At 38.5% G+C, this 23,751-nt stretch overlaps 3 protein-coding genes across 4 annotated transcripts; all 3 read right to left on the bottom strand.

Annotated features, from left to right (window-relative positions):
• Positions 1-865: 865 nt before the first annotated feature.
• LOC110005662 (uncharacterized oxidoreductase YjmC) lies at positions 866-10,700 on the bottom strand. The gene is made up of 11 exons (XM_020660949.3): positions 10,542-10,700; positions 6,842-6,990; positions 6,013-6,201; positions 5,392-5,453; positions 5,160-5,213; positions 4,973-5,071; positions 4,438-4,573; positions 3,678-3,796; positions 2,892-2,987; positions 2,690-2,800; positions 866-1,839 (listed from the first exon to the last, which is right to left on the bottom strand). The coding sequence occupies exons 1-11, from the start codon at positions 10,547-10,549 to the stop codon at positions 1,774-1,776; spliced, it is 1,089 nt and encodes a 362-aa protein (XP_020516605.2). The 5' UTR covers positions 10,550-10,700; the 3' UTR covers positions 866-1,773.
• A 4,616-nt stretch (positions 10,701-15,316) lies between these two features.
• LOC110004762 (interferon-induced transmembrane protein 5) lies at positions 15,317-19,545 on the bottom strand. The gene is made up of 2 exons (XM_020660263.3): positions 17,756-19,545; positions 15,317-16,356 (listed from the first exon to the last, which is right to left on the bottom strand). Exons 1-2 carry the CDS (start codon positions 17,960-17,962, stop codon positions 16,135-16,137), a joined length of 429 nt encoding a protein of 142 aa, XP_020515919.2. The 5' UTR covers positions 17,963-19,545; the 3' UTR covers positions 15,317-16,134.
• A 1,146-nt stretch (positions 19,546-20,691) lies between these two features.
• On the bottom strand, positions 20,692-23,636 carry LOC110005539 (mannose-binding protein C). Of its 2 annotated transcripts, none has more exons than XM_020660888.3 (5): positions 23,525-23,636; positions 23,030-23,195; positions 22,712-22,780; positions 21,709-21,774; positions 20,692-21,458 (listed from the first exon to the last, which is right to left on the bottom strand). In XM_020660888.3, exons 1-5 carry the CDS (start codon positions 23,591-23,593, stop codon positions 21,076-21,078), a joined length of 753 nt encoding a protein of 250 aa, XP_020516544.2. In that variant the 5' UTR covers positions 23,594-23,636; the 3' UTR covers positions 20,692-21,075. The 2 variants fall into 2 exon arrangements, with proteins under 2 accessions (XP_020516544.2, XP_029138563.2); XM_029282730.2 differs by having other exon boundaries at positions 23,030-23,198; positions 23,525-23,577.
• Between the last annotated feature and the right edge of the window lie 115 nt (positions 23,637-23,751).

Below are 23,751 nucleotides of genomic sequence, written 5' to 3'. Positions count from 1 at the left end.
ATGTGGTGCAAAGTTTCATAAAGCTGCTGACGTGTTGTTTCCAATTAGATTTTTAAAACTCCGTGAACAGTCGCAAGTGAAATTGGACTAAAAACATTTACACTTACGCCATCTGGTGGTTAAAAATTAAATAAAGGTTAAATATATTGAAATAGGAATCTTCAAATCTACAGTCCCAACTCTTAAAAAGTAAGGACGTTTAAAGTGTACATAAAGACAGAATATGATGATTTGCCAACCACTGAAAAACAAAATGTATTTGCAAATTGCACAAAAATTACATCTGGAAAACTACATGTATGCTCATTTTGGATTTAAAGGCAGCTATTTGTTTGAAAACAGATTGGTACGTGGTCATGTTTACTTCTCTGAATTATCACTTTTACTATTAACAAAACTTTGTCTGCAATTGTGGGCTGAGGAGACCAGTTTCTGTCATTTTTAAGTGTAATGTTTTATCACGTGATATATGGGATTTAAGATGTTCAGCAGTTCAGTGTCTTCTTTTCATAATGCCCCAAACATTTCCACAAATTGGACTAAAGTAAGGCCAGATGCCCTGGACTCTTTTACTACTGTACCATGCTGCTGTACCACAGAATGTGGTTTTTGTGTTGTCTTTTTGAAGTAAGTAAGATCTCCTCTGAATAAGAAGTGGTCTGTTTGATGTTTAAACAGCGTCACGACCTGATGTAGTACGTAAAGATGAAACATAGCCATGAAAATCAGAGCAAAACACTAAGGCATAATAAAGGATTATTACATAAATCTTAATATATGTTCTGTCTCTCTTGAGCGGTCCTATCAATGAAGACAACAGACAACAAAACAAAACAATCTTAGAAAAAAAACCCTGAAATACAAGTTTTGCTTTTAAGGTTTTTATTGAACAACACTGATACAAACATTTTTTTAGAGGACCTTCAAGTTTAAAGACAATCTAAACTCAATAAAGGCAACAAGACATATCTCATGGTCACTTTTAAAAGCTTCTAAGTGTAAAAAAGACATCTTTGTGCGTCATAATGTTATGTCATAATGTGGCGTCACTTCACGCCAACTTATTTTAAAACACACAAACATTAACTCATTCACATCCTTCAGCATTCAACAGAGAATGGATTTATTTTCTACAGAGATACAGAAATCTAAAAATCTATATTTGTATTACTATATGGAGGAAGTATCTTAAAACACAAAAAATACATACTTTAAAATATTTTGAGGGGTCCCACACAAAGGAACATGATTCATAGAAGGTCAATTTGAAACAAAACTTAGATTAAATACTAAAAGCACCTGACAAGTGCTGGTCAAACTTTTAAAATACGATTGTCATCATTTTCTTTTTTTTTTGAATTTATATTCAGGTCTAACTACAGAATTTTTTCCCTCAACTGTTTATAGGTTCTTACTTTAAATTACACATATATTTTTATTCCTGCACGGGTTATGTAAATTTCTTGTATAAATCTAGTATATTTTTAATTGCACAGTTTAAGTTTGTTTTATCTAGGGGTATTCTTTAAATCTTTTTTCAGGTTAATATATATGTATAGGAGGGGGGCATCGGTTTTGCGGTTTAATTTGTAACACATTTTTCATGTCATGTACGTCTTTGTAACCTGCTACTGGATGCTTTGAATTTCCCTCGGGATCAATAAAGTATCCATCTATCTATCATGTAAAATGAGAATAAAACAGAGTTGCATTCCCGGGTCACTCAATGTGAGCGTCAACATGAGCAGACGTTGAGAATCTTGACTGAACGATCTAATTGGAGATGAGATTGTCACACGGCAGCAGCTTGCTGACACCGATTGTCTTCGCACATTCGTTCTGCAGAAATAAAAAGCAAACAATGGAGTCAAGGTAACTCAATCTTAACACCTTTATCCTGAAAGTAGTAATTTATAATAAAATCCTCAGCTTTCTATCTGATAAGTTATATAAGGAGATGAATAGCACTCTCATATCTGTACAGTGAATGAAAGTATTCCCTTGGCATTAAATTAGCTTAGCTTAGCATAAGAACTGAAAACAGATGGAAACAGCTAGCCTGGCTCTGCTGATACATAACAAAAAGGTCCCAAAGACACTTTGACAGCTCACTACTGAAAGGAAAAAAGTCCTTAAGTAAGACTGTTGAAACCTGAAGTGCAAAACGTTTTTGAAGACTTGTTGGCCCTGTGATTTTGCCAGATAAGAATTAACTGGATACAACCAACAAACCGTTTGGCACAAAAAAAAAACCTATAAAACCAGAGACCGTTTCTGTTTTGTTCAAGTATTATAACAAAAAGCAGATATAAAAAGGAGATATAATTCAGGATTGAGATAGATTTAGAAGCTATCAGGCTAATTTGAATGACTGTGGACAGAGAGATAAGCTAGCTGTTTTCCACTGTGCTAGTCTAGCAAGCAGTTAGTTGGAGCATCATATTTAGGAAACAGGCAATGTTGTATTAAATCTTGTCATTTTACTATCAGTACACAATTGAATGAGTGCATTTAATAAAAATGTAAAGTGTTTAAAAATACTAAGTGAAATCTAGTTTATCAACAAAAAAAATGTCACTTTAAAAATAATAGTATTTAATACAACATCTACTGCGTCACAGAGCTAAAAACCACTCAGTTTTGCAGATGTCTAGACCACTAATGTATTTATTTAATTGTAAGTGCTTACCATGTGGTTGACAACATTAATGTGATATGGGATCCCACCCATCTCGTCACACTTCTTCATGTTCATCCTCTCTGGATCTCCAGCCGCCAAAACAGGAGTATGAGGATCAGCCTACAGAGAAGAGCAGCAGACATTAAAGACCGGATGGCTTCAGTCACAGCATTATTCTTTCCATCTGAGCACTTCAGTAGGGTTTACTCACAGGGTCCAATCCTCTCTGGATGGACAGCAGGTCTGACATCCTGTCACTGAACCCTGGAGCAAAGTTTTCTGGGTTTATGGCCACAAAACACTGACCCTGAAAATACAAAGCAGGGTGATGTCAACACTGTGAGCTGATCCAAAACAAACAGTAAACAGAGCAGTGACATGACGTCAGACTTATTGATTGTTCTTATCTATTCGACAAAGACCGTGTTTCAACACGTCATACTTGGCTCCCCTCACCTGTCAGGTTTCTTTTTTTTTTCTTTCTTTTTTTTGACCAGATAGAAAACATGGAAAATCCAACAGACAGCTTTTTGTTTAGGTCAAACTTAATGTTTCAGCCACTTTGCAAGAGGAACGTGACATATCAACATTATTACACAAGCTGTGTGATTTCTAGCTGGTACTTGCGGCAAATATCCACATCCTAATAATTCAAGATGTGCAACCGCAAAGTAAAAAAGCTTCTGTCCACATTACAGTAAAACTGATCCTCACTACATTTTAAGTATGCAAGCAAGTGAGTTGAGGACTTCAATAGATTTTCAAGATGTATTTTCAGTTGTAGAAAATAAGTGTTTAGGAGTAAAAAGTTACAATTAAAACTGTTTTTCATTCAGGGAATTAACAGAAACTATACATCCACTTTTGGGGAAGAGGCGACCACCATGTAAAAGCTACCTTAAAGACACATCTTTAAACATATTAGTATGAATGTCCTCTTAGAAACACAACATATAAAAACATGTATAGGAAAAAAAGACAATGACAAAAATCATACCAGGTCAGCAACACGGTCTGTTACTTTCCATGTGCGAACGTGTTCGCTATATTTGGCTCCAGCCAAGATGCCACAGAACACTTCCACCATCATCCCCAGACCGTAGCCTTTGTATCCTCCTGAGGGCGACAACACAGACAAACTTCAGCTGCTTTGTAAAGACAGGATGGATGCAACATGTTTACTTCAATATATATAATATATAATCAGTGTCTAACCAGGGAAATAAAAAGGAAACCTTCCAAACTAAGCATCCTCCTACCTTTTTCAAAACTGCTCTCACTTTTATTTTCTCCATTTATTGCAAATAAAATGGTAAGTTGTAGTAAATAAGTAGCTACTTTCTTTTTGGATCCTTGAATCCTACATATTGTTACCCACTACTGCTGTTATGTGGAAGAGAAACAAGCACAAAATAAAGGGATGGATACCAAAATTGAGAGCACAAATAAGTTCACTGAAAGGAAGCAAGAAGAGCTCTGTAAAAACAAAACAGCTCTGACAAAAGTTCTGGGGAAAAAATATTGAATTTAAGAGTGTTTATGTCCCTTTCTGTAAGTGCTGCATAAACCTCAAGCGATGTTTACCTGAAACTGTGAAATTTCTCCCTGATGATAAACAAATGTTACGATAAGTTAAATGCCATGGCACATTATCTAAATGTAAGAAAAATGTCTAAAAAAGGTAGCCCAACACAAAACATTTTAACTCCAATATGACATCATATACCACACCATGACCCTCTCAGCTGCTGTCTGACCTGTTGCTTCGCTGCCGCCGATGGGCACCAGTCCTCCTCCATTCAGGACTTTCTTTGGGTCAGAGGTCAGCTTCCCCTGAGCATCACAGCCCCAGCCCTCAGGTATAGGGTCCCCACGGCGATCATGGAGCTCCACCTGTACAGTAAGTAAGTCGACCTTAACTTCTTGTTGTTTTTCAAACCAATTAACAAGTGTACACGATAAAAACTAAAAATGTTTTGTTTTTTTAAATTCACTAATTATTACAACTCTTAGTGACCTCTTAAGTGATTTTGTTTCCATGGTGACAGAGATTTTGCGTCTGTTACTGAAATCAGAATTACTGGAAATGGCAAAATCAACCTCTCCCTGCCAATGCAAGTGCATGACTTTTGAACATCAGTTTTCATGTGAGAAATGTCACTACAAACATGGCTCTCAAGAAACACCCAGGGTCCAACTCAATTGGTACAAATCGCGCATGGTGGCATTAAGGAAGTTGTGTTGTGAATGTAAGTCATCCCTGATGGCTTATGAGTAGGAACATAATGTTACCTTTCCAAGTGCTACTGCCGATGTGGCCATGTCCAGAACGAAGCTGTCTCCGTCGTTAGCAGGAGCCGCCACACTGATGGGGTTAGTACCCAGAGTGCACTGCAAACAGCACATGCACAATGTGTGAATCACACAAGAGAAGTTGTTTATGGCAGAGACAATTTTGTAGAACAAATAATAAATGTACCTCTTTACCACGTGTGGGGACGACCAGAGGGGAAGTGTTGGTGAACGACATGCCCTGTGGTAGAAAGTTATCAGAAGAAGAAAGAAAGAAAAGCATTTAGGAAAACAGAACATTCAGTAATGTGAAATGAACTTATTGGTAAAGTAAACTTCAAAAGTTGAACTGGATATACAAAAAAAAAGTTATATAGTACTACTAAATCAGATGAGTTGCAGATGAACCTTTCACTCACTATCATGTTTTCCTTCAGAGCTTGCATAGCGTAATATCCAGCGATACCATAATGATTAGAACCTGTGAAAGAAAAGTGACAGACCGTTCATGTCTAAATACTGATGACAATGTCTTTTTCTTTAAGATGACCACTTTACAAACATGCAAAAATGAAGTTTGTGAAACACATAAGTGTGGCTGTGGCCCTAAACAAAATTCAATGTTATAAAATATGCAAGTTAAATATCTTAAAGAAGAAATATGTAAGTCTGACATGTTGTGTTTAAAACGGGTACTGCAGTCCAAATTCAAAACATTGGAGAGAACTCCTTTGAAATGATTTCATGCATTTCTAGATTTTAGTTGTTCTGTTGTATCATACGCTAAAAATTACAGCAAATTTATCATGATGACAAAAATGTTTTAATCTGATTTGTTGAAGACAGCAGCGAGATGTGAACATGTTTTATTCCTCCGTCAAAGTTTAACATATGTTGATGGACATTTAGGTGTTACATCACAGGCAGGAAAACGGACAAATGCACACAGGCCTGTATCATACGTCTTTGGCAGATGTTTTAAAGGTTTAAGAACCTGTGCTTCAGTACGAGATTCGGGATTTGAAGAAGATCGTCCTCACCGTGTGCCACAACCCAGCCGATGCCGGCCTCTTTGGCCTTCTTCATGGCCAGATTCATGCAGAAGTTTCCCACCACAGGACCCAGGAGGTTCCTCCCATCCACCAGCGCTGTGGCTGCACTCTCCTTCTCCAACACAGGATCGCCATCTTTGGCACAGATTCCTGATTTGATGTCCTTTACATACATGTCTGTTGAAAAGTAAAGAGACAGTGAGCACTAACAACAACAACAACAACAACAACAACCATATAAACCTACAGACACAACATCGTCCTGTAAAGGAGTTGAAGGCTAACTGATGAAAGGGAGGGTTGTGATAACATGTGAACACTTTAAATGCTACTGTTTGTCATTAGTCTCACAATGATCTTCAAGGAAATATTGCTGGTTAAAGCTACAGTGAGGAGAACTTAGTTGGTTATGAGAAAGACTGAAATGTATACTGATGCCTCTAAGAGTTCTACAAAAGCAGACAACACCATCAGCACAAAGATTATTTCTTTCTTTATTGTGATTTTTAAGGTGTGTAACCACTGCCTCTAGGTATGATCAGATGAACAAGCTGAAGGAAAAGCCTTTTTTTAAATGTACTTTTCATCATTATGTTTGGTAAAGTTTGACTGTTAAAAGAAAGCAGAACAAGGTTAAAAATATATATTTACATGTGTAAAGGACAACATGAGCACAGAGATAAGACAGGGGGTGCCAGCGTTTCCATAAAAGTTTCCAACAGGAGCTTTGAAGCAACAAGAGATACATTTTCCGCCTTACAATTATATCACAAAAACATTACACATGCATTTAAACAGGTTCCTTTGCCCAACTCACCCATCCTGTTGAGTCCATGGCTGAAGTGTCCCCTGTGGTCTCCCTCCACCAGCACCTCAGCCAGGCTGCGGGCGTGATGCAGCTGCGTGCCCACAGCCATCATACACCTCTCGATGAAGCTCTGCACCTCCTCCTTCTTGATCAGACATCTGCAGAGAGGAAACATTTGTTATCTGATGAATTCTTTCAAACACTCTCTCCTTCCACTTTAGGTGCCAAAATATAAGTCAAATACCCCAGGTTAGTGTAGTCTACAATGTCTATATACTATTGAGGTGTTCTTGCTATGTAAATAATGTTGTTTGCTTAAGCTGTGTGAGTGCTGTTCAGTAACACGTATAGAGGTGAAGACACATATTGTTCAAGCTGGTTAACACATGTTTCATTGTAACAGACATGAAGCATTTAATGTTTGTTTAATGCCTCAAACTTTACAGAGTTTCAAAACAAATTTGACTTCTGGATCTGAAAGAATCCCCCCCCCCCAAAAAAATTTTTATTAAGTCAACAAAGTCATGTTTGGCTGATGTGTCCTTTTCTAAAACAAGAACAGTTGAGTAGTTCTGACTTTTGACCCAAATAGGTGTTCTGACTTTTGACCCAAATAGGTGTTCTGACTTTTGACCCAAATAGGTGTTCTGACTTTTGACCCAAATAGGTGTTCTGACTTTTGACCTAAATAGCAAAGGTAACGTTAATCTATTGAATTGCTTCCCAAATAAGTCTGACATCTTTTCTGTTTAGACCTAAATTGTCTTTTGTAATAGTATCATAATCACATAGTGTCGCTGTATCTTAAATATGTCTTTCTTATCATAAGATAAGATGTGGGTATGCCCAGAAAGAATCTTTTCTGTGTTTGTTTTTATGGGGGATGATGATATTGGAGAGATGCTGCACAAAGATCTGAAACACCAGTCACTTCAAATGTATTTAACAAAAACGACGAGTCTATTTTGAAAGTGTAAGCTGTAGAAAGCAAATATATTTGAGACCAGTTTGAGGAGGAAAACAGAAAACATTTTGTTAAAAATAATGGGTCAAGTAAGGCACAGATATCTGAAACTACTAAAATACAGTCGCAAAGTATTCAATCTCTGCCTGCACTGCTTTGACAGATCAGGCAGCTCGATGCTCATTCAAAGTTTGAAGTCCATCATTGAATCAGTGATTGATAACCATGAGAATAAAACGTCACCATCTCTGTCGCAATTAACAGAGAAGAGATGTTGGTGAACATAGTGACGTGCCGGACATCATGCACCAGTCGATGTTGTTTGTCAATTTCGTATAGTCTTACTTGTGCTGATCTGTTTCTGAGAATGTCTGGTGCTTCCTTTGATGCATCGACAACCCAGTATATTTTACAGTGTACTGCTATAATGTAGTACAGAAATTGTTCCTTTCCCATTAATATAACAATTTCCCACAAGTTTGGAAAGATACTTGTTAAGCTACATCTTCTATTTCTTAACCTACAACATATGACAAAACAAGAAGAACATGTTCTTTCACTCAGCACCAGATGAGAAGTTTCGTTACCAACGAGGCAAAGTAAGGATGGTTGTGAACTTGTCACTTCAACAAACAATGACAGAAGTCACATCATCAAATCTATATAATTTTTTATAGAAATACATCAATATTTATTCCTTTGTCTGACAAATACTTTCAAAGAGAACTTTTCCCAGAGGTATTTTATTAAATTGGATTGAATCTATTAGCGTTTTCTAGTCCATAATACTGAATGCATCGCGTTCTACTTCCTCGCCTCCGCCTCTTCTCTCATTCTTCCCACGTTTACTTCATTTTTGTTGGTTGAAAAGAGGGAACAAATAACTTGTAAACTCTGGAATTTACCATAATTGTGTACAGATGCGGGCTGTAGGCGAGCTGGCTCTGCCTGCTAATTGGTTGAGTCTCAGCTCTGTTCCAATATCACATAATGTTCTGTACAAACCGCTTAACTGATGCCAGTCAATGAATGTCACTAGAACAGTTGTGATTGCACAAACGAAGAAATCAATATCAGATCTGTGACTGAGACAACATGCATGTCATGCACACACATTTTGTCCTAAATCTGTGAGCTCTAGTGAGTGAAACATTTGAATTCTTGGACAGATTTGCTCATTTTAGACAACTTGTCAAATTCATGAAATGCTGATGCATTGTTGCTTGTTCATGACAAAAACCACATCAACCTTTAGCTGAGCATATTTTTGCTAAACTATGTGAAATCTGCTCTTCGTCTGATTTAATGACATTTTTTTTGTATGTAATAACAAGTTGAAACAAACAAGCTCAAAAGGGACACCATGTTCACCCACAGACCACAGACAGTCACTACCCAACCCCTCCCACAACTCTATCATCTTCAGTTTAAATCCTGTAAAACAAGTTCATCTGTGCGTGTTAATGCGTCTTCGCATTTTGAACAATCACAGATAAGCTTTTTCACTTTCTGTAGAAGAGATGTGTAGCTGCAGCTAGCAGCCAGTAGCATAACTTTGCATAACAACTGAAAACAGGTTCAAATACTTGCATTGTCAATAGATCATGGACTATCCAGCACCAAAATGCTAATTTGGTGCTCAAATACATTTTATTTAAACTCCCAGTTTGTTTAAATCAGTGGTAACACATATAATGCCAGTTATATCACATTGCTATCAAAGATGCCTGTAAGCTAATTTGTTGTTCCCCTGCCTCCCTGCCAGGCTGCAACTTAATACCTCCTGCTTTCATGCCAAACTAAGCTGGTTCTAGATGCATACTTTAACATACATATCTATGAGTGGTATCAATCATCTCTTATCAACTAAGAAAAGGGTGTGATTTCCCAAATGACTAGTGGATTACATAAAGCAATAACACCTTAACCTGGGTTTCGCTAAGCATGTCTTTATTTATGCATTCATAGTTCAAAATGATGTTCCAGAAACCCAAACTTTTGGTGGTCCATGTCAAATGCTAATTTTAAACTTATAGACCTTTAACCTATAGCTTTAACCTAACTACTACACTTAAAACCTGATGGTTACATTTTCTGTGCATGGCAGACAAATCAGATAATAGTCATGAATAGACGAAATCTTCAACGATGTCTTTGTAATTGAAGTGTAAAGGAATGCAGGTCAACCCGTACTATGGAGATTTCCCCCCATGCAATGGTCATGCTCTCACATTGTTTGTTTGTTGTGAAAAGAATAATGAGTCTATCACATTTCTAACAGCAGGTAGGTGTCCAGAATCACACATTATTCCCAGTCTAAGCTTTTCAGTGGGACTTCCTTCATTCCTGTTCTGTAATATGAACCATTTAAATCCTCACACATCTCATTAATGAAAAGTGAGAATTAAATTACCAAAGCTCAGTCATTGAATTTTCCTTTCAAAATTGACTACATATGGAGCAGAAGCAAGTCATTAATTCACTGCATTTAGTTTAATACTGTATATTAAAATATGATCAAATATATTGGTGTAAAAGTATAAAAGGGAAACACTACAGGGTTGTACCCGAAGTTCAACATTTTAAAAGTATTTTTTCTTACTGGCAGTTTCTGAGTCTTATCATTCTTAAAATCAAGAAAAGGTTTCAGATCCAGTAACCAGTCTGACCATGCTGCTCATTCAGACGCCAATTGACTCTATTGCCCCACATCTCCTTTAACTGGAGACCAGGTCAGACTCTTACCTGCTCATCTTGACTGTCCTGGTCTTTTCTCCTTCAGCTTGATGGTGTAGTTGCTCTTTGCTCTCGGTGCCAGTGACCTGCCGAAGTGTCTGTGATCCTCTCGGGCAACTTGCTCTTCAAGATGAGCAATGTTTGGAAACGCCTAGTGTTGAAATCAGCCAGGTATCCTGTGTGTCTGTGGGCTGGCTGCAGGAGGAGACTCTCTAGTGGGGAGGGATCATCACACAGGGCCTGTTCTGGCTTGGTAAGGTTTAGGGTCACACATTATGCAAACTTAGCCTTGACTGTATTAATCATATTTGGACTTCTGCTATTGATTACCTTTAGGTTACTGCAGCTTATTAACAAATATTTGTTTGGTCCACTTGCTCTACTTTTCTTATCTTGGGGTGTACACTGTAACCGCCTAAACATGACCTCCTTAAATCATTGTACAGTTGGCTACCCATTTTTCTCTGTCCCCAAAAATCATGCCTCTGTTTATGGTTGTCTTTGCCGCATGGTAACATGATGCTTTAGGGATTCAGTGTCACCAGAGGGAGAAAAACACTAATCTCTGGGAACAAATGATACATTGCTCCCTCCAGCGGTGCACTTCTGCCTTTAATTTCATGTTCTGTACGTCTGTGCGGGAGTTGCTTATTATTATTGCCCTAACATGTTCCTTTGTTTCTGAAATTGGCAGCAGGAAAGGTACATAAAACTGGAAACAGAGGGATGTGTGTTCCTTGGTGTTTAACACAAACAGATTTTCTAGCTTTATCTTATTTTCTTAATTATGCCGGGTGTCTGCTCTGCACGGCACATGCTGTTAAAGGGTACAGAGAGGGACAGAAGTGTGCAGACCTGTAGTGGAAGAAGTTCTCAGATCTCGCAGCAATACTACACTGTGTAACCAGTAGTATTACAGACGAGCTAGCAGTGTACAAGTATGAGCTCCACCTTTAGGAGCTACAACATTTAAGTTAACATTAATGCATCAATAATGTAATGTAGAATTACAGTGCAGTATACTTTTTTTTTTAATTGGTCATTGATGGGTTCATTCGATAGATTAAATATTCTTTAAGTTTAATAGGTATTTCATCCTGGATAGGGGACCTTAGCGTTGTACTTTGCTTTCTACATTGTGTTATTAGTATTTTTTCTTTATTTTTTCTTTTTTTACCATTATTTTAAGGTGGGATATTCCAAGTGAAAAGGTGGGAGTCAGCATGTCACATAAAAGAATCCACAGCAGACAATAACACGAGGAAACCAAACAATGAATCAGCAGAATTAAACAAGAGAACGTGTGCATTCACTGGTCAAACAATCCTTAGTATTTAATAGAAATTAGATTATTTAATGTAAGGTGACCCTGTTTTTGTTTTTTTAATTAGCGTACTTTATTAAACCCAGGGAGCAAACCAGCGCTATTGGGGATTTGGTTCCTTGCTCACGGCCATCTCGGCAGGATATATATATCGGTTGCTCAGACCAATATGAGGTCATACACATATTGAAAGTTAGGTAAAAGAATAGTTTTTCCTTTACCACTGATCTGCCAACATTTTCTCCACATGGTTAAGAACACAAGAGTATAAACAAACATAATGAATATGACTTAATAAAGTCTTTCACATTTGGCCCTGAAGCAGCTATAAGTGTTTTAAAGAGAATGAGCCGACTCTACGTTTGGCTCAGATGTGTTTCTAATCTTGAAATATATAAGAGGAAGACGCTAATGGGATACTTAAGCCTTGTGTTTTTTTCCCATAGATTTCAAAGGGTTGCAATTAGGGGTTAGGGAACAGTGTGCAGACACACAAATACTGCTTGTAAAAAGTTTCACTATCAACAAAGGCAAGAAAAGTTTGCAGGGACAGTGGAGCATGTTGTGTTTGAATGTAGGCCTGCTTGTGATCATGTGTTCACTTGAGTTAAACTTTGGAACAGGGGCAAAAAGTATGAGAACAAAGGGCGTGGAAACCAGTTTAACTATTCCAAACCACATACTTAGGATCAGAATAATTCAAATCCCTCAGGAGATTTTTTTTTTTTCCCAAGGTAGTATTATGAAGCAATGTGTGTTCAACCATCTGACAGAAGATTGAGAAATCAACGCCCCATTGGGAATACTTTGTCCATATGGATTGTGGAGCTGTAATCGCCCCTCTCTATTTAAATGTCGGTCAAATGTCACAAGAGACAACTTGCAAAATGATAGTGCAATAAAAATGGATGAGTTTGAACATGAAAAGCCCCAAGGGGTTCTGTGTACCCGGGTTGTTGAGGATGGTAAGCCTTCACTTGTGTCAGCGTTATCTAAAAAATGAAATACATCAAAGGTAGCACTAAACTAAACTGTGTTACATTCATGCATATAAACAAATAATCTACTGTTGTAATATCTGCATGTCTGAACAGCGACTGTTCAAACTAAGATTAAAAATCCTGCAATTAATGTGTCAGTCAGCATTACATCGTCTCTGTCTGTCATTGGGTGTGTGTGTTTGTATATTATGTCCTCGGTGTACTCAAGTATCAGAAGGTCTGTGTGTGTGCATACATATTACTTTGCAAATTTATCTCTTACTGTGTCAACAGTGTTTTTTGTCCAAGAATGATCATTGCCTTGAGATTCTTCTTTAGATGTTCCTTGTGTTCATACGTAGAGATCCAAACCTTGTGTCAATGCAACATTGAGGATAACATTTCCCTTTTTCTTTTTGGTAGGAAATGTCAATATCTAATACGTAGTAGGCCATGAAACCTACACATTAACAGTTTCCCATTGATTTCTTCTCTTTAAACTGCATGAGCTTTCCTCTTGTACCACTGCACCATCTAGTGTGCAATGTGAGCTTTGCAGATACCGTTCGCTGAATCTAATCTAAAATGGGAAAGACTTAAAATAATAGGAGTAAGCTCTGTCCTTCGCTGTACTCTGCTCACTCTGGTGCAAAAGATTTGGCAAACATGGCAATTAATTTCAGTCAGTCTTAAAACCAGTTAAAAACTCCTCACCGGTGCTTTAAGATGAAGATACAAATATAGGTTTCAGGTCACAAAGTAAAGAGTGATTGTAAAGAGTGTTTGAAGTTTAAATAAACATCAGTAAATGTATGCATCTTCTCTGCGTCTCTTCCTCAGTCCTCTCCAGGCCTCAGCTTTAGCCAACAGCTTCCAGGAAGAGCTGCCATGTTAGCGCCCCCTCCCTGCGCACTGCCGGCTTCTACCCTGTAATTCTCCACGGTGCAGACATCTGTAAGCTCTGCTCTCTGACCACCGGGGGGAAAATAGAAAGTTTGTAGCTGAAGGCTGTGATTTGCGTGTGTATAAATAAAGTTGCGAGCAAAGGAGAGGCTTCTAATATGATGGGAGTCTGGATGGTGGGAGGTCTGTAGGAGCAGGTCTTCAGACAAGAGACGAGGAGGGAGCCTCTGAGGGACATTCAGATTTAGTCTCTGTATTTGTGTGTTTAAAATGCTCAATGCAAGTAAAAACTTTATGTAAGCCAACCGCCTGTCTGTAACTAATGCAAAAAAATAAAAAATGTGTTCGTTGTTCAACTCTGAAATCATCCAATAGGATTTTGTTTCTACTTCGAGGCTAAGTCTGTCAGTCCTGGAAGGAACAGCAACCACACAGAAACACAGTTGGCAGGCGCTTTTACAGAAGCCCTTTTTTTTTTTAAACCTATAAATGTTCTGTCTGTAGCTCCATGTTCTTCTCCATAATTTAGCAAAAATGTGAATCCATCCCAGTGTTACATCAAATGAAAATATTTTCCTTGTCTGGTGTCTTATTTTATTCGTATTTCTACGGGATTTATCATTCCAAACGTGTGCCTTTAGAAAGCTAAACTTCTGCATTGTAACTTTCCCTCCCAACCTAAATCTGTACTGGCGAGCTTTAAGGGTTGTACCAAACATGAAAGCGAAACAGACAACTTAATGTCACACCTCGTTGAGCCTTCATATCTCACTATATGTTGTAATAATGCACATTAAGTAGATTATCATCTCTGTACAACTCACTCTGTCTCTGTACTTCATAAAGTCAACTTTTGCTCCCTTGGCAACACACTGCACACTCAATCCAAGTGTTGTTTTGATGTACAAATACTGTCAGAGGGAGGAACTGAGACAAATGAGTTATCCTAAACTTTTACATTTATATTGTTTACTTTGTTGTATTAATTTTTTACTTGGCTCTAGAAGTACTGCTGTCCACTTTGTTCCTACTGTTTGTTCTATTTCTAAGTTTATTGAAATGCACCAAAATGCTAACACAAATGTTTAAACCATCGAGGCCCAATTCTGTTTCTGATCATTAAAAATATCCTTTCATCTGTTTCATCAAAGGGTTAATATAAAACGTGCATATCTTTCTACAACATGCAGCATTCAAACTGTAAAAAAAACCTAAAACCTGCGAGCAGATTGGAAATAAGCAGCAGGCCTCCACATTGCTGCTGTCTCCTCTGTAGTGGTCTGAGCAGCCATGCCTCCCCGCTGAGGGCACATAGTCTAAAAAGGATGATCTGTTTATAGTCGGTACAGCAGCAGGCGCACAGCTGGGTTTAAAACAACCGTGCCTTGCCCTTTCCCTCAGATTCGGCCCAGGATCAAACCAGCGACACCCCTAATAATCAGGAATGGGTGCAGGTGCAGCAGCAGAGGCGCAGGACCTATTTAAAGGAAATCCCTCATTCAGTGGTGGAGAGGGGAAAGGCCTGAAAATGTTCAGATGTTCAAGATTTATATGTTGAAAAAATTAAGACTGGAGTGTTTTTCAATGAAACACTGTATCTGGTTTATTAAGCTCACTCACAAGATGTCAGTAATACGATTATGTACCACAATAAAATACTTGAATAAAAAACATGAATAATGATAAAACATAGATGTATATGAAAACAGAAATATGATCTAAAACCTGTGGAAGGAACAGAATAAGTGACTATCAATGAGAGGTGAAGGTTGATGTCCTTTGTCAAGTGGCTTTTCATCATCCTAACATTCAGACTTTCACTTCTTTTCTCCTCTCTCCTCTGTCTAACCTGAACCAGAGATCATTACAGCTGTCTTAAGATTTTCCTTTCAACATAAATACAACAATAAATACGTCAGAAATGACCCCGAGTATAGCTCTCAGCCTGGTTTTCAGCTCCTATAGTCTTTCCGTTCCATACTCGTCTTTTTTTATTTTATTTTATTTTTTATTTTTTAGGCTCCTCAGTCTTTGACTTCACATTTAAACTGACCGTGTCTTGGAGACTTACTGGTTATAATACTGATGGTACCATTAGAGATGCAAAAATACTAAAAGCCATACACTCATGATCCCCTCAAAGAAGTATGTTTTATATTTTATGTTAGCTTCAATGTTCTTGTCAAATGACCGGTTTTATTCTTTAGTTGGCCGAATATGTGATGCTAACATTTATATATGTTCACCTCAGAGATGACTTGCTTTGCTTAAACTAGAAGACATTTAAACAAGTTTTTTTTTTTTAAGTCAGCCTTCATCTGCTGAATCCAATCAAAATCACTCTCCTTATTAGTGTGAATGTGTTGTCTTTGAGACTATTTTTTTCTACCAGCATCTACCAGCTGAACAGTTTCATGAAGTTTTGGAATCCGTCCTCTCCTAAGAAGTCGAAGGAGCCCTGGGACGTTCCCAGGTGGACGAGCAGGAGGACGAGCAGGACGACGGCCAGAAGTGGAATCAGCAGGTTCCAGCCGGCTGCCAGGATGTTGTACCACTTGGCTTTGTCCGAACACTCCTGGGCCAGAAGCAGATTTCCCTGAGTCTTCTGGTCCCTGGCCTACAAAGACACAAAGACACACACAGACATTCACATTATTATCTACAAACATTTAAGCCAATATTTACTAAAGCATAAATAAAGACAGGGGGGGAAAAAAAAATCCTTGTTTAACCCTAACCCCAGCTCTGTATGTATGAGCCAGTGTGCTGAGTTAGCGTCTACACCCAGTTACACTTTAAATGGTGAAGGTGGGAGGGCAAACAAAGGCTTATTATAATGTTTGACAGGGGGTTGTTTAAAACATGTTCTCTAATCGTCACATACTGCCCACTTGTTCCTCTTAGTGTGCAGACTCAAGGTTGTGGAAGGGAGGAGTGATGTTAAATCCTTGAGCAACTCCTATCTGTATACTTTGGAAAAGCCCAGGCTGAGTCTTTTCCTCGCCCTCTCTAATTTCCCATGAGCACTTGCCCATTAGGAGGATGCCAATTATGCCTTTTTTAAACTCCTCAGACGAGCATCCAGTGGCTGCCTTTAATTTGACTTCTGAGCCAATACTAGGTCTGTGATTCAGAGTTTTACCCAATGCAGACACATGAAAGATCAAAAAAAAAAAAAGATGTATCCACGCCCTTTTGGTGGTGAGGTTTTTGTCCAGGTAGTAGCACAGCTTGTCCAGTCCAGCTCTGTACAAGGCATTTTGAGTCGTCTTAACATGAGAAAAGGTTTTGTTTTGGTCTGCGTTCCTGTTTTCTACACAGCCCCATTCCTGCGGTGAAGGGCGCACCAACTTTCTCCTGTGTTTGTGCCATCCTACTAGGGAGAATAACAAGTCCTATGATGATTTGAATGTTTGGCTTTTCATTTTAGAACAGAAATCTTCCTTGCTTGATACACAAGATACATTTTTGAAGGGCAGCAATCGAAATCTGGCAAAGCTAAATACTCTGATCTCACAGCATGGCCTTGGTGGTCTTTTAGACCGACCCTAACCCTAACCCAATGTGGCATATATGTGGCTTTCTTTGTCAGCTGGGCTCACTTCTTGTGTATTTCTGTCAAAATTAGACAAATTATTTAAATCTTCATAGTGTTGCTGTTTACAGTTTAGTTTGCGCATTACTTGTACTAATAAAATGTAACGCTTTACTGCACATTGATCATTTCTAAATTGCTCTCTGTTATGACCAAGTATTCTCCAGTGTTTCTACCTCTGCCGTGTGCTAAAATAATAATTCATTATTAGTAAATGTAACAGATTTGTAGTTGTAAAAAATGATAAACGCCTAAAAACAGATTTGAAAAGATGACGCTGTAGAAGAGAGATTACCATTTCTTGGTCTTCTTTTAACAGAATAAACTCATCGTGTTTTTTGGACACTTGTTTGTACCACTTTAATGAAACATAGAACATCAAAGAAGTTGATTAAAGTAAAATAAAAGTGCAAGTTCTGACCTTAATGGAGTAGATGAGTGCCATGAACCCCAGGCAGCAGAAGTTAACGTACAAAGTGTTGCACAGCGACCAGACTAGATAGTCCTTGGGAGGGTTCTTGCCGGTGTTGCCCATGTTGACGACAGTGGATCCAGCTGGCTTACGGGCAGACTTACAGTTGGTGAGCGGGGTGCAGTCTGAGGGGAAGTTGTACGAATGGTTATCCATGGTTAGCGTTTGGACAGGTAGATGTTGTTGTCTTCTTGCGAGCCTTCCAGATACCAATGTGTCTGTGGAGAGTAGTGCCCCCCCCCCCCTTGAGTGAGAGGCTTATAAAGGCCCATGGAAAGGGAGGTGACCGGGACAGGACACATGGGCAGGGTCCTTTAATATACAGCATGGTCTGTCATTATGTGGTCAGGCCTGAGCGAGACTGAAATAGAGATGCAGAGAGGCAGAAAGCTGCATGAGAGAGAAGGCAGGGAAAGAGACAGCAAACGATGCATGGGAGCAGTGCTGTATCTAGCAGAAAAACACCCATCACTTCAGGTTTCTCAGAGGTTGTATTGGTGTGATTCAGGTGGGTGTGGTGGGTGTGGTGGGCGGTGGAAGCAGAGGACAGTGGAGGCAGGGCTGTGATGAGCAAAATCCCTTGAAGTGATGGGGAGGAGGAGTTCATCTGAAGAGCTGTCTGCCAGAGGCCTCCAGGGACAGGTCTGTGAAGTAGAGAACTGAGAGGGTACAAAAAGGTCATGATTAATCACACATTTGGAAAAATTGTTGGAAAGTTCCCTTAGGATTTTTGATCTCAAAGTTATAAGACCTGGAATAAAAATTTAGTCCAGAAACCATCTAAACTGAAAATGTATTTAATTAAAACAAATTTTTAGCCTTTTTTTTTTTATTAAATTGATGACAGAGATGACTAATATTTTATGATGGAAAAAGTTAATTGTAAGAAAAAAAATTTCATTAAGGATGGCTTTTTTAGAATATGATTTTAGCAATTATTAGCAAAATGAATGCTCTAAGTCAAGTCAGACCTTTTGGCCACTGCAGAGATGAGATATCTTTTATAGATTTCTCCAGTCAGTGCATTCACAGAAATATTGTTAGAGATTTCAAAATGTTTTTCTTGGTGATGTTTGACGTCGTTTCTGAGACTGAAGAGGGTCTAATGAGATTAATCTCACAGGTGTAGCTGTACACAGGAAGAAAAAAAAATATATTAAGGTTTTGAACAAATTTTAAGGAGAATTTGTACAGTTGGAGACGTTTACATGTTGACATTTGGAACAACACTGCCCTCTGCTGGCACGTCTGCAGCATAGGGCGCTAAGCATCCAAAGTAATCTTACTGGCCGAGCTGTTATTCTCAATTGGATCAAACATAAATACTGAACTCATGCCGACTGTAACAGCTGCTGAATGTTAGGATATCTAATGTTGAAAAAGTAAAACTATATGCAACGTTGCGGCATTTGTAGGCTACAAGTCATGGAAATTTACTTTTGAGACAATGCCAAGCAACAGCGTATCACGGAAAAGTGTTTGTTTTGTGGCTTCAGTGAGTTAAAACTTTTAAAAGTCCATGAATTTAGTAATCTAAAATAGCGCTGCAGCAGCGATTATAAAACGTACCTACTATGTCAAAGAATCACATTAAATAGTCTATTGTCGATACCTTTTGATACGCGACTGAGAGCATTGTATTTTAAAAGGTGAACGCTTTCTCTGCAAAGTCACTTCTCTGGGACCAACAGAGAAACATTTTCTCACGATATAAAGCACACAGGAAATAGCAGGGGATTATAATAAAAAAAAAAATAAAAAAAACACTTAGCAGAGGATGGTTTCGATCCATCGACCTCTGGGTTATGGGCCCAGCACGCTTCCGCTGCGCCACTCTGCTACGGAAATAAAAGCGAGTTAATAGTTGTTTAAAACACATTTAAGCTATCTAAGTCTGGAGGCGATGTCAACATCCATGTTTTTCCGAAACAAAAGCGTCAACTTTAATGCAGAGTCTCTGATGATAACAATATTTAGACGAACACAATGTTTTAACCTTCACAATCAGTAGAAATGGGTCAAATTAAGTATCGGCTGTATGGAGATACAAGACGGGGCGGGACGAAGAGAAATGCCGCTGCAGATTACAAAGGGTGCTATTACAGTGACAGGGACTTATCAGTGAGTGACCTGCTGATGTTTAAGCAGAACAAGTGCCGATATGTCTGTGCGCATATTCCACCGATTAAACAAGTAAAGCAGACGGGACGGGAAACCAAAGATAGAAGGCAACTACAGTTTGACATGCTGTGAAGTTGGACGCTCATCCAGCCACACAGACAATACAATAAAACCCACATTATCAACCCAAGCACGACAACAAACTTTCTAAACAGTGTGACAGCAATGGCCTGCCGTTCATACAGTACGATAACCAAGCAGACACGGCGGTCTACAACACATGCACCCACAAACAAAAGACCAGCATCGAAGCGTAATCACAAATAATGATGAAACAATTTATCAGTTAAGTTTTCATCAGCACTGTTGCTTTCCTGCAGCTAGCTGGGTGCTCCTCTCTAACATGTTTATTTGCTTGGTTAGTAGTGTTTACGTTAGTGGAGCTAGCAACGGGGGGAGACTTGTCAGGTTGAGTTGTCAATGAGAAAACATTTTTTATTTAGTTTTTTACACTTTTAATGTTACGAAAAACTGCGAGGTAAACAGAGATAAAGCAGACAGACGACTAGGTTTGCAGCGGGGGGCCCAGCCAAGGGGGTTGCTAAGAGGTGGAATCAATGACATTACAAACAGGCCACAGCACCCCGCTGGTGATGTTTGCTGCCGAAGTTGAGAACCCCCTTGGCAGTGGAGGGGGGGCCCCTCTCTGCTCTACAAAATACATTGTGTGTCTTGATTGCGGCAAATGAAAAGAGAGACTCAGACCTAGTCAAACTAACTTTATTAGAAAATTCAACTAAATAACAATCATATTTTGTCAGGACAGATTAAGAACCATTGGAGAAAAGTGAAAAATAAACTATCACATGAATTACAAATATCATCATCATGAAATAGTGTGCCATTTCTTTCCTCAAGAAAGTCCACCAAAAGGATTTCATTGAGCAAGTACACAACAATTTGAACCCGCTGGTCGATTGTACATCTTAAACAGGTCCCAGGTTTGAAAAATCCCATTTTAATGGAATAATACCGTAGTACTAAACTTAACACTTCAGCTGGAAACCAACAACTTTCTATTAAGTGCTTTATATGTATACTTTGGCATGCATTGAATTAAAACACAACTTGCAAGTGATTGAAACCTTCTATATCTGACAAATGATGAAACCATTCAGGAAGCATTCATGTGTTACACTCCAGACACCGTTTTCTAACAGCATGGTGCAGCCGGTGTCCAAGATAGATCTGTCTGGCTGTCCTGCTCCCCACTTGGTAAAGCTCAGAAGTCGGTTTTTCATATCAGCCCCAAAATTCCCCTCTGCTTTTTTATTGTTGACACCGATCCAGGCCATTTTGTAAACATCCCCAAAGAACTGAGTGATCATGTTGTTCTCCTCCTCGTTCTGAGGCAAAGCCAGCTCTAAGCCTTGCTGGGAGCAGAACTTGACGGCTTCGGAGAAGGAGTCTCTCTGTTTGTTGGACACAAAGTACTTCTGACCAACTCTCCGGACAAAGTCGTAGTTTATAGCTGAAAAGGAGAGAAAATGCAGAAAACCACAAATCAATGAGCAAACACTTTTTAAATAAACTGGTTATTAAATCGTAAATAGCCCTGTGCGACTGAAATACAAGCAAATGCAACAAATTTACCAAACTGAGTCAAATGTGTGAACAAAATGACAATGAAGTTTAAGATGATGTCAGTTTTGATATTTAAATATGTTGGCTTTGAACAGAGCGTGATTATCATTCTTGTTTTAGTTTATCATAATACTTACTCAACTCTAACTCAACAACACTTTTCTCTAAGGCTTTGAGGTCCGGGCAGCTGGAAGCAACGATATCTGGATCAAACAGAAAGAAGTTTAATCACCAAACTTTGTCCATTGTTTAATATCTTATCTTATGCCAACAAGGTCCTTGATAATATTAATGATCTAAAACTGGGGGGTCCCGGTAGCTTAGTGGTTGGTACGCACGCCCCATGTACGGAGGCTGTAGTCAACCAAGCTGGTGGCCTGGGAATTGAATCCGACCTGTGGCTCCCTTCCTGCATATCATTCCCCACTCTTTCTCTCCCCCCAATTTCTGACTCTATGCACTGTCCTATCTCTAATTCAATTGACTGGAAACAATTAAACTTAATAACTTGCTTAAAATCAAGTATAGGCTACTCCTTCCCCAACTGTGAGATTAAAAAAGTTAAAAGTTAAACAATACAAGACGTGTCCAACTCCCCAGCAAATTCATACTAGTATGAGTGCAACAGGTTTCATTTTTCCCATATTATTACATAGGCTGACAATTGTAATCACGCTGCAGCCTGTTTGATTTTGCATTGTTTATTGCATTTGCGGTGCATTTTCTATTAATGCAGTTGTTTTGTCTTTTTGCAGTATGTTCTTTTTTTAAGAAGTCTGTATCTGTTGTTGCATTTCTTGTGAACTTTGTGTTTTTGAATTTGCCTTGTTTCTGAACTTCATCTATTTCTCTGAATGGAAATCATTTGGACAATATAAACCATGATAATATATAATAAATCATGGTAAAATCAGACTGAACTATAACTACATTAGCTTGGATGCCACAAAATAATAGTCATGTGTCTTTAACTAAGATTAGGGGGAAAGCAAAGACAAAGTTCATCCTTTTAAAATGGGCATTTATCTTCCTGTGTCTGCCCATTGTCTAACAACTATGCCATAGCTGATATTTCACTGTTCAGTATAATGAAGAACAGAAATGTGCTCAAATTTAACTTGAAAACTTGAAATACCTTACCTTGTAAACATATCCCACTACATCCAGGTCTTCCAGGCTCCCCAGGCAGTCCACTGTATCCTTTGTCCCCTGAAGAGGAGAGAAAGTGACAGTAAACAAGACATTAGCAAATGTCCACTCTTCTTAGCAGACACACACACATAAACATATGAAGAAAATATAGAAGGATTAGGTCAAAGTTTGATTTTGAGAAGTTGGAGGTAGGCTCAAGTGTGAGAATTCAACAAACAGTCGGTCCGACAAAAAATGTCTCAAGTTTGGTTAGGAATAATATATTGAGAAAATATATTGTTGTGAAGTTAATAATCTAAAAAATACCTTTTAACCCAGGTATCCCACTTAATCCAGGTGAACCAGGTCTCCCATTAACTCCTGGAAGACCTGGGAACCCTCTTTCACCTTTGGGTCCAGGACAACCTTGAAGTTGACTGAGGCAAACAGGAGCCATCAAGCAGACGATGTAGGATAATAGACACAGCCTCATCTCCTCAATGAAGATGTAAAATATCAAAAATGTAGATGAGCATTTCAAGTGGCATCAGAGATATCTGGACTATGGACTCGAAGGTGTTCATTTACAGATTCATGGACTATAATAATGCAGTCTGAATGGATGTGCAAGTTTGCAGAAATAACTGTACTTCAAGATCAAGGCAAACAGGATGAGCAGAAAAGTTATTGCCATAAATACTTTATCTTTGATGCATCTCACAGCATTAAACCAAAATTCCTCCTCTGTAAAGCACTGCAAAAAACCCACAAAACATTAAATCTTGTGCAAACAAAGGTAAGGAGATAAAACCAACAACTCACCGTATCAAAAAAGGATCTGCTCGGAGTACTTCTTCTTGTAATCCTGACTGAGAAAACTGACTGAGACATTAGCTTAACATCATGAAAAAAAAAAAAAATTGCTCCACAGTAAACAACAGATGTAATGTATCTTTTGGGATTTGGAGAAGAAGATCACATGACCTTTTTACCAGCGATCACAGGGATTATAGAGAAAACAAATCTATGTTTAAATATGCCAAATGTAT

This window comes from Labrus bergylta, chromosome 7 (genome assembly GCF_963930695.1).
Source record: "Labrus bergylta chromosome 7, fLabBer1.1, whole genome shotgun sequence".
Classification (NCBI taxonomy): domain Eukaryota; kingdom Metazoa; phylum Chordata; class Actinopteri; order Labriformes; family Labridae; genus Labrus; species Labrus bergylta.
This window is presented reverse-complemented; position numbering and strand designations above follow the sequence as displayed.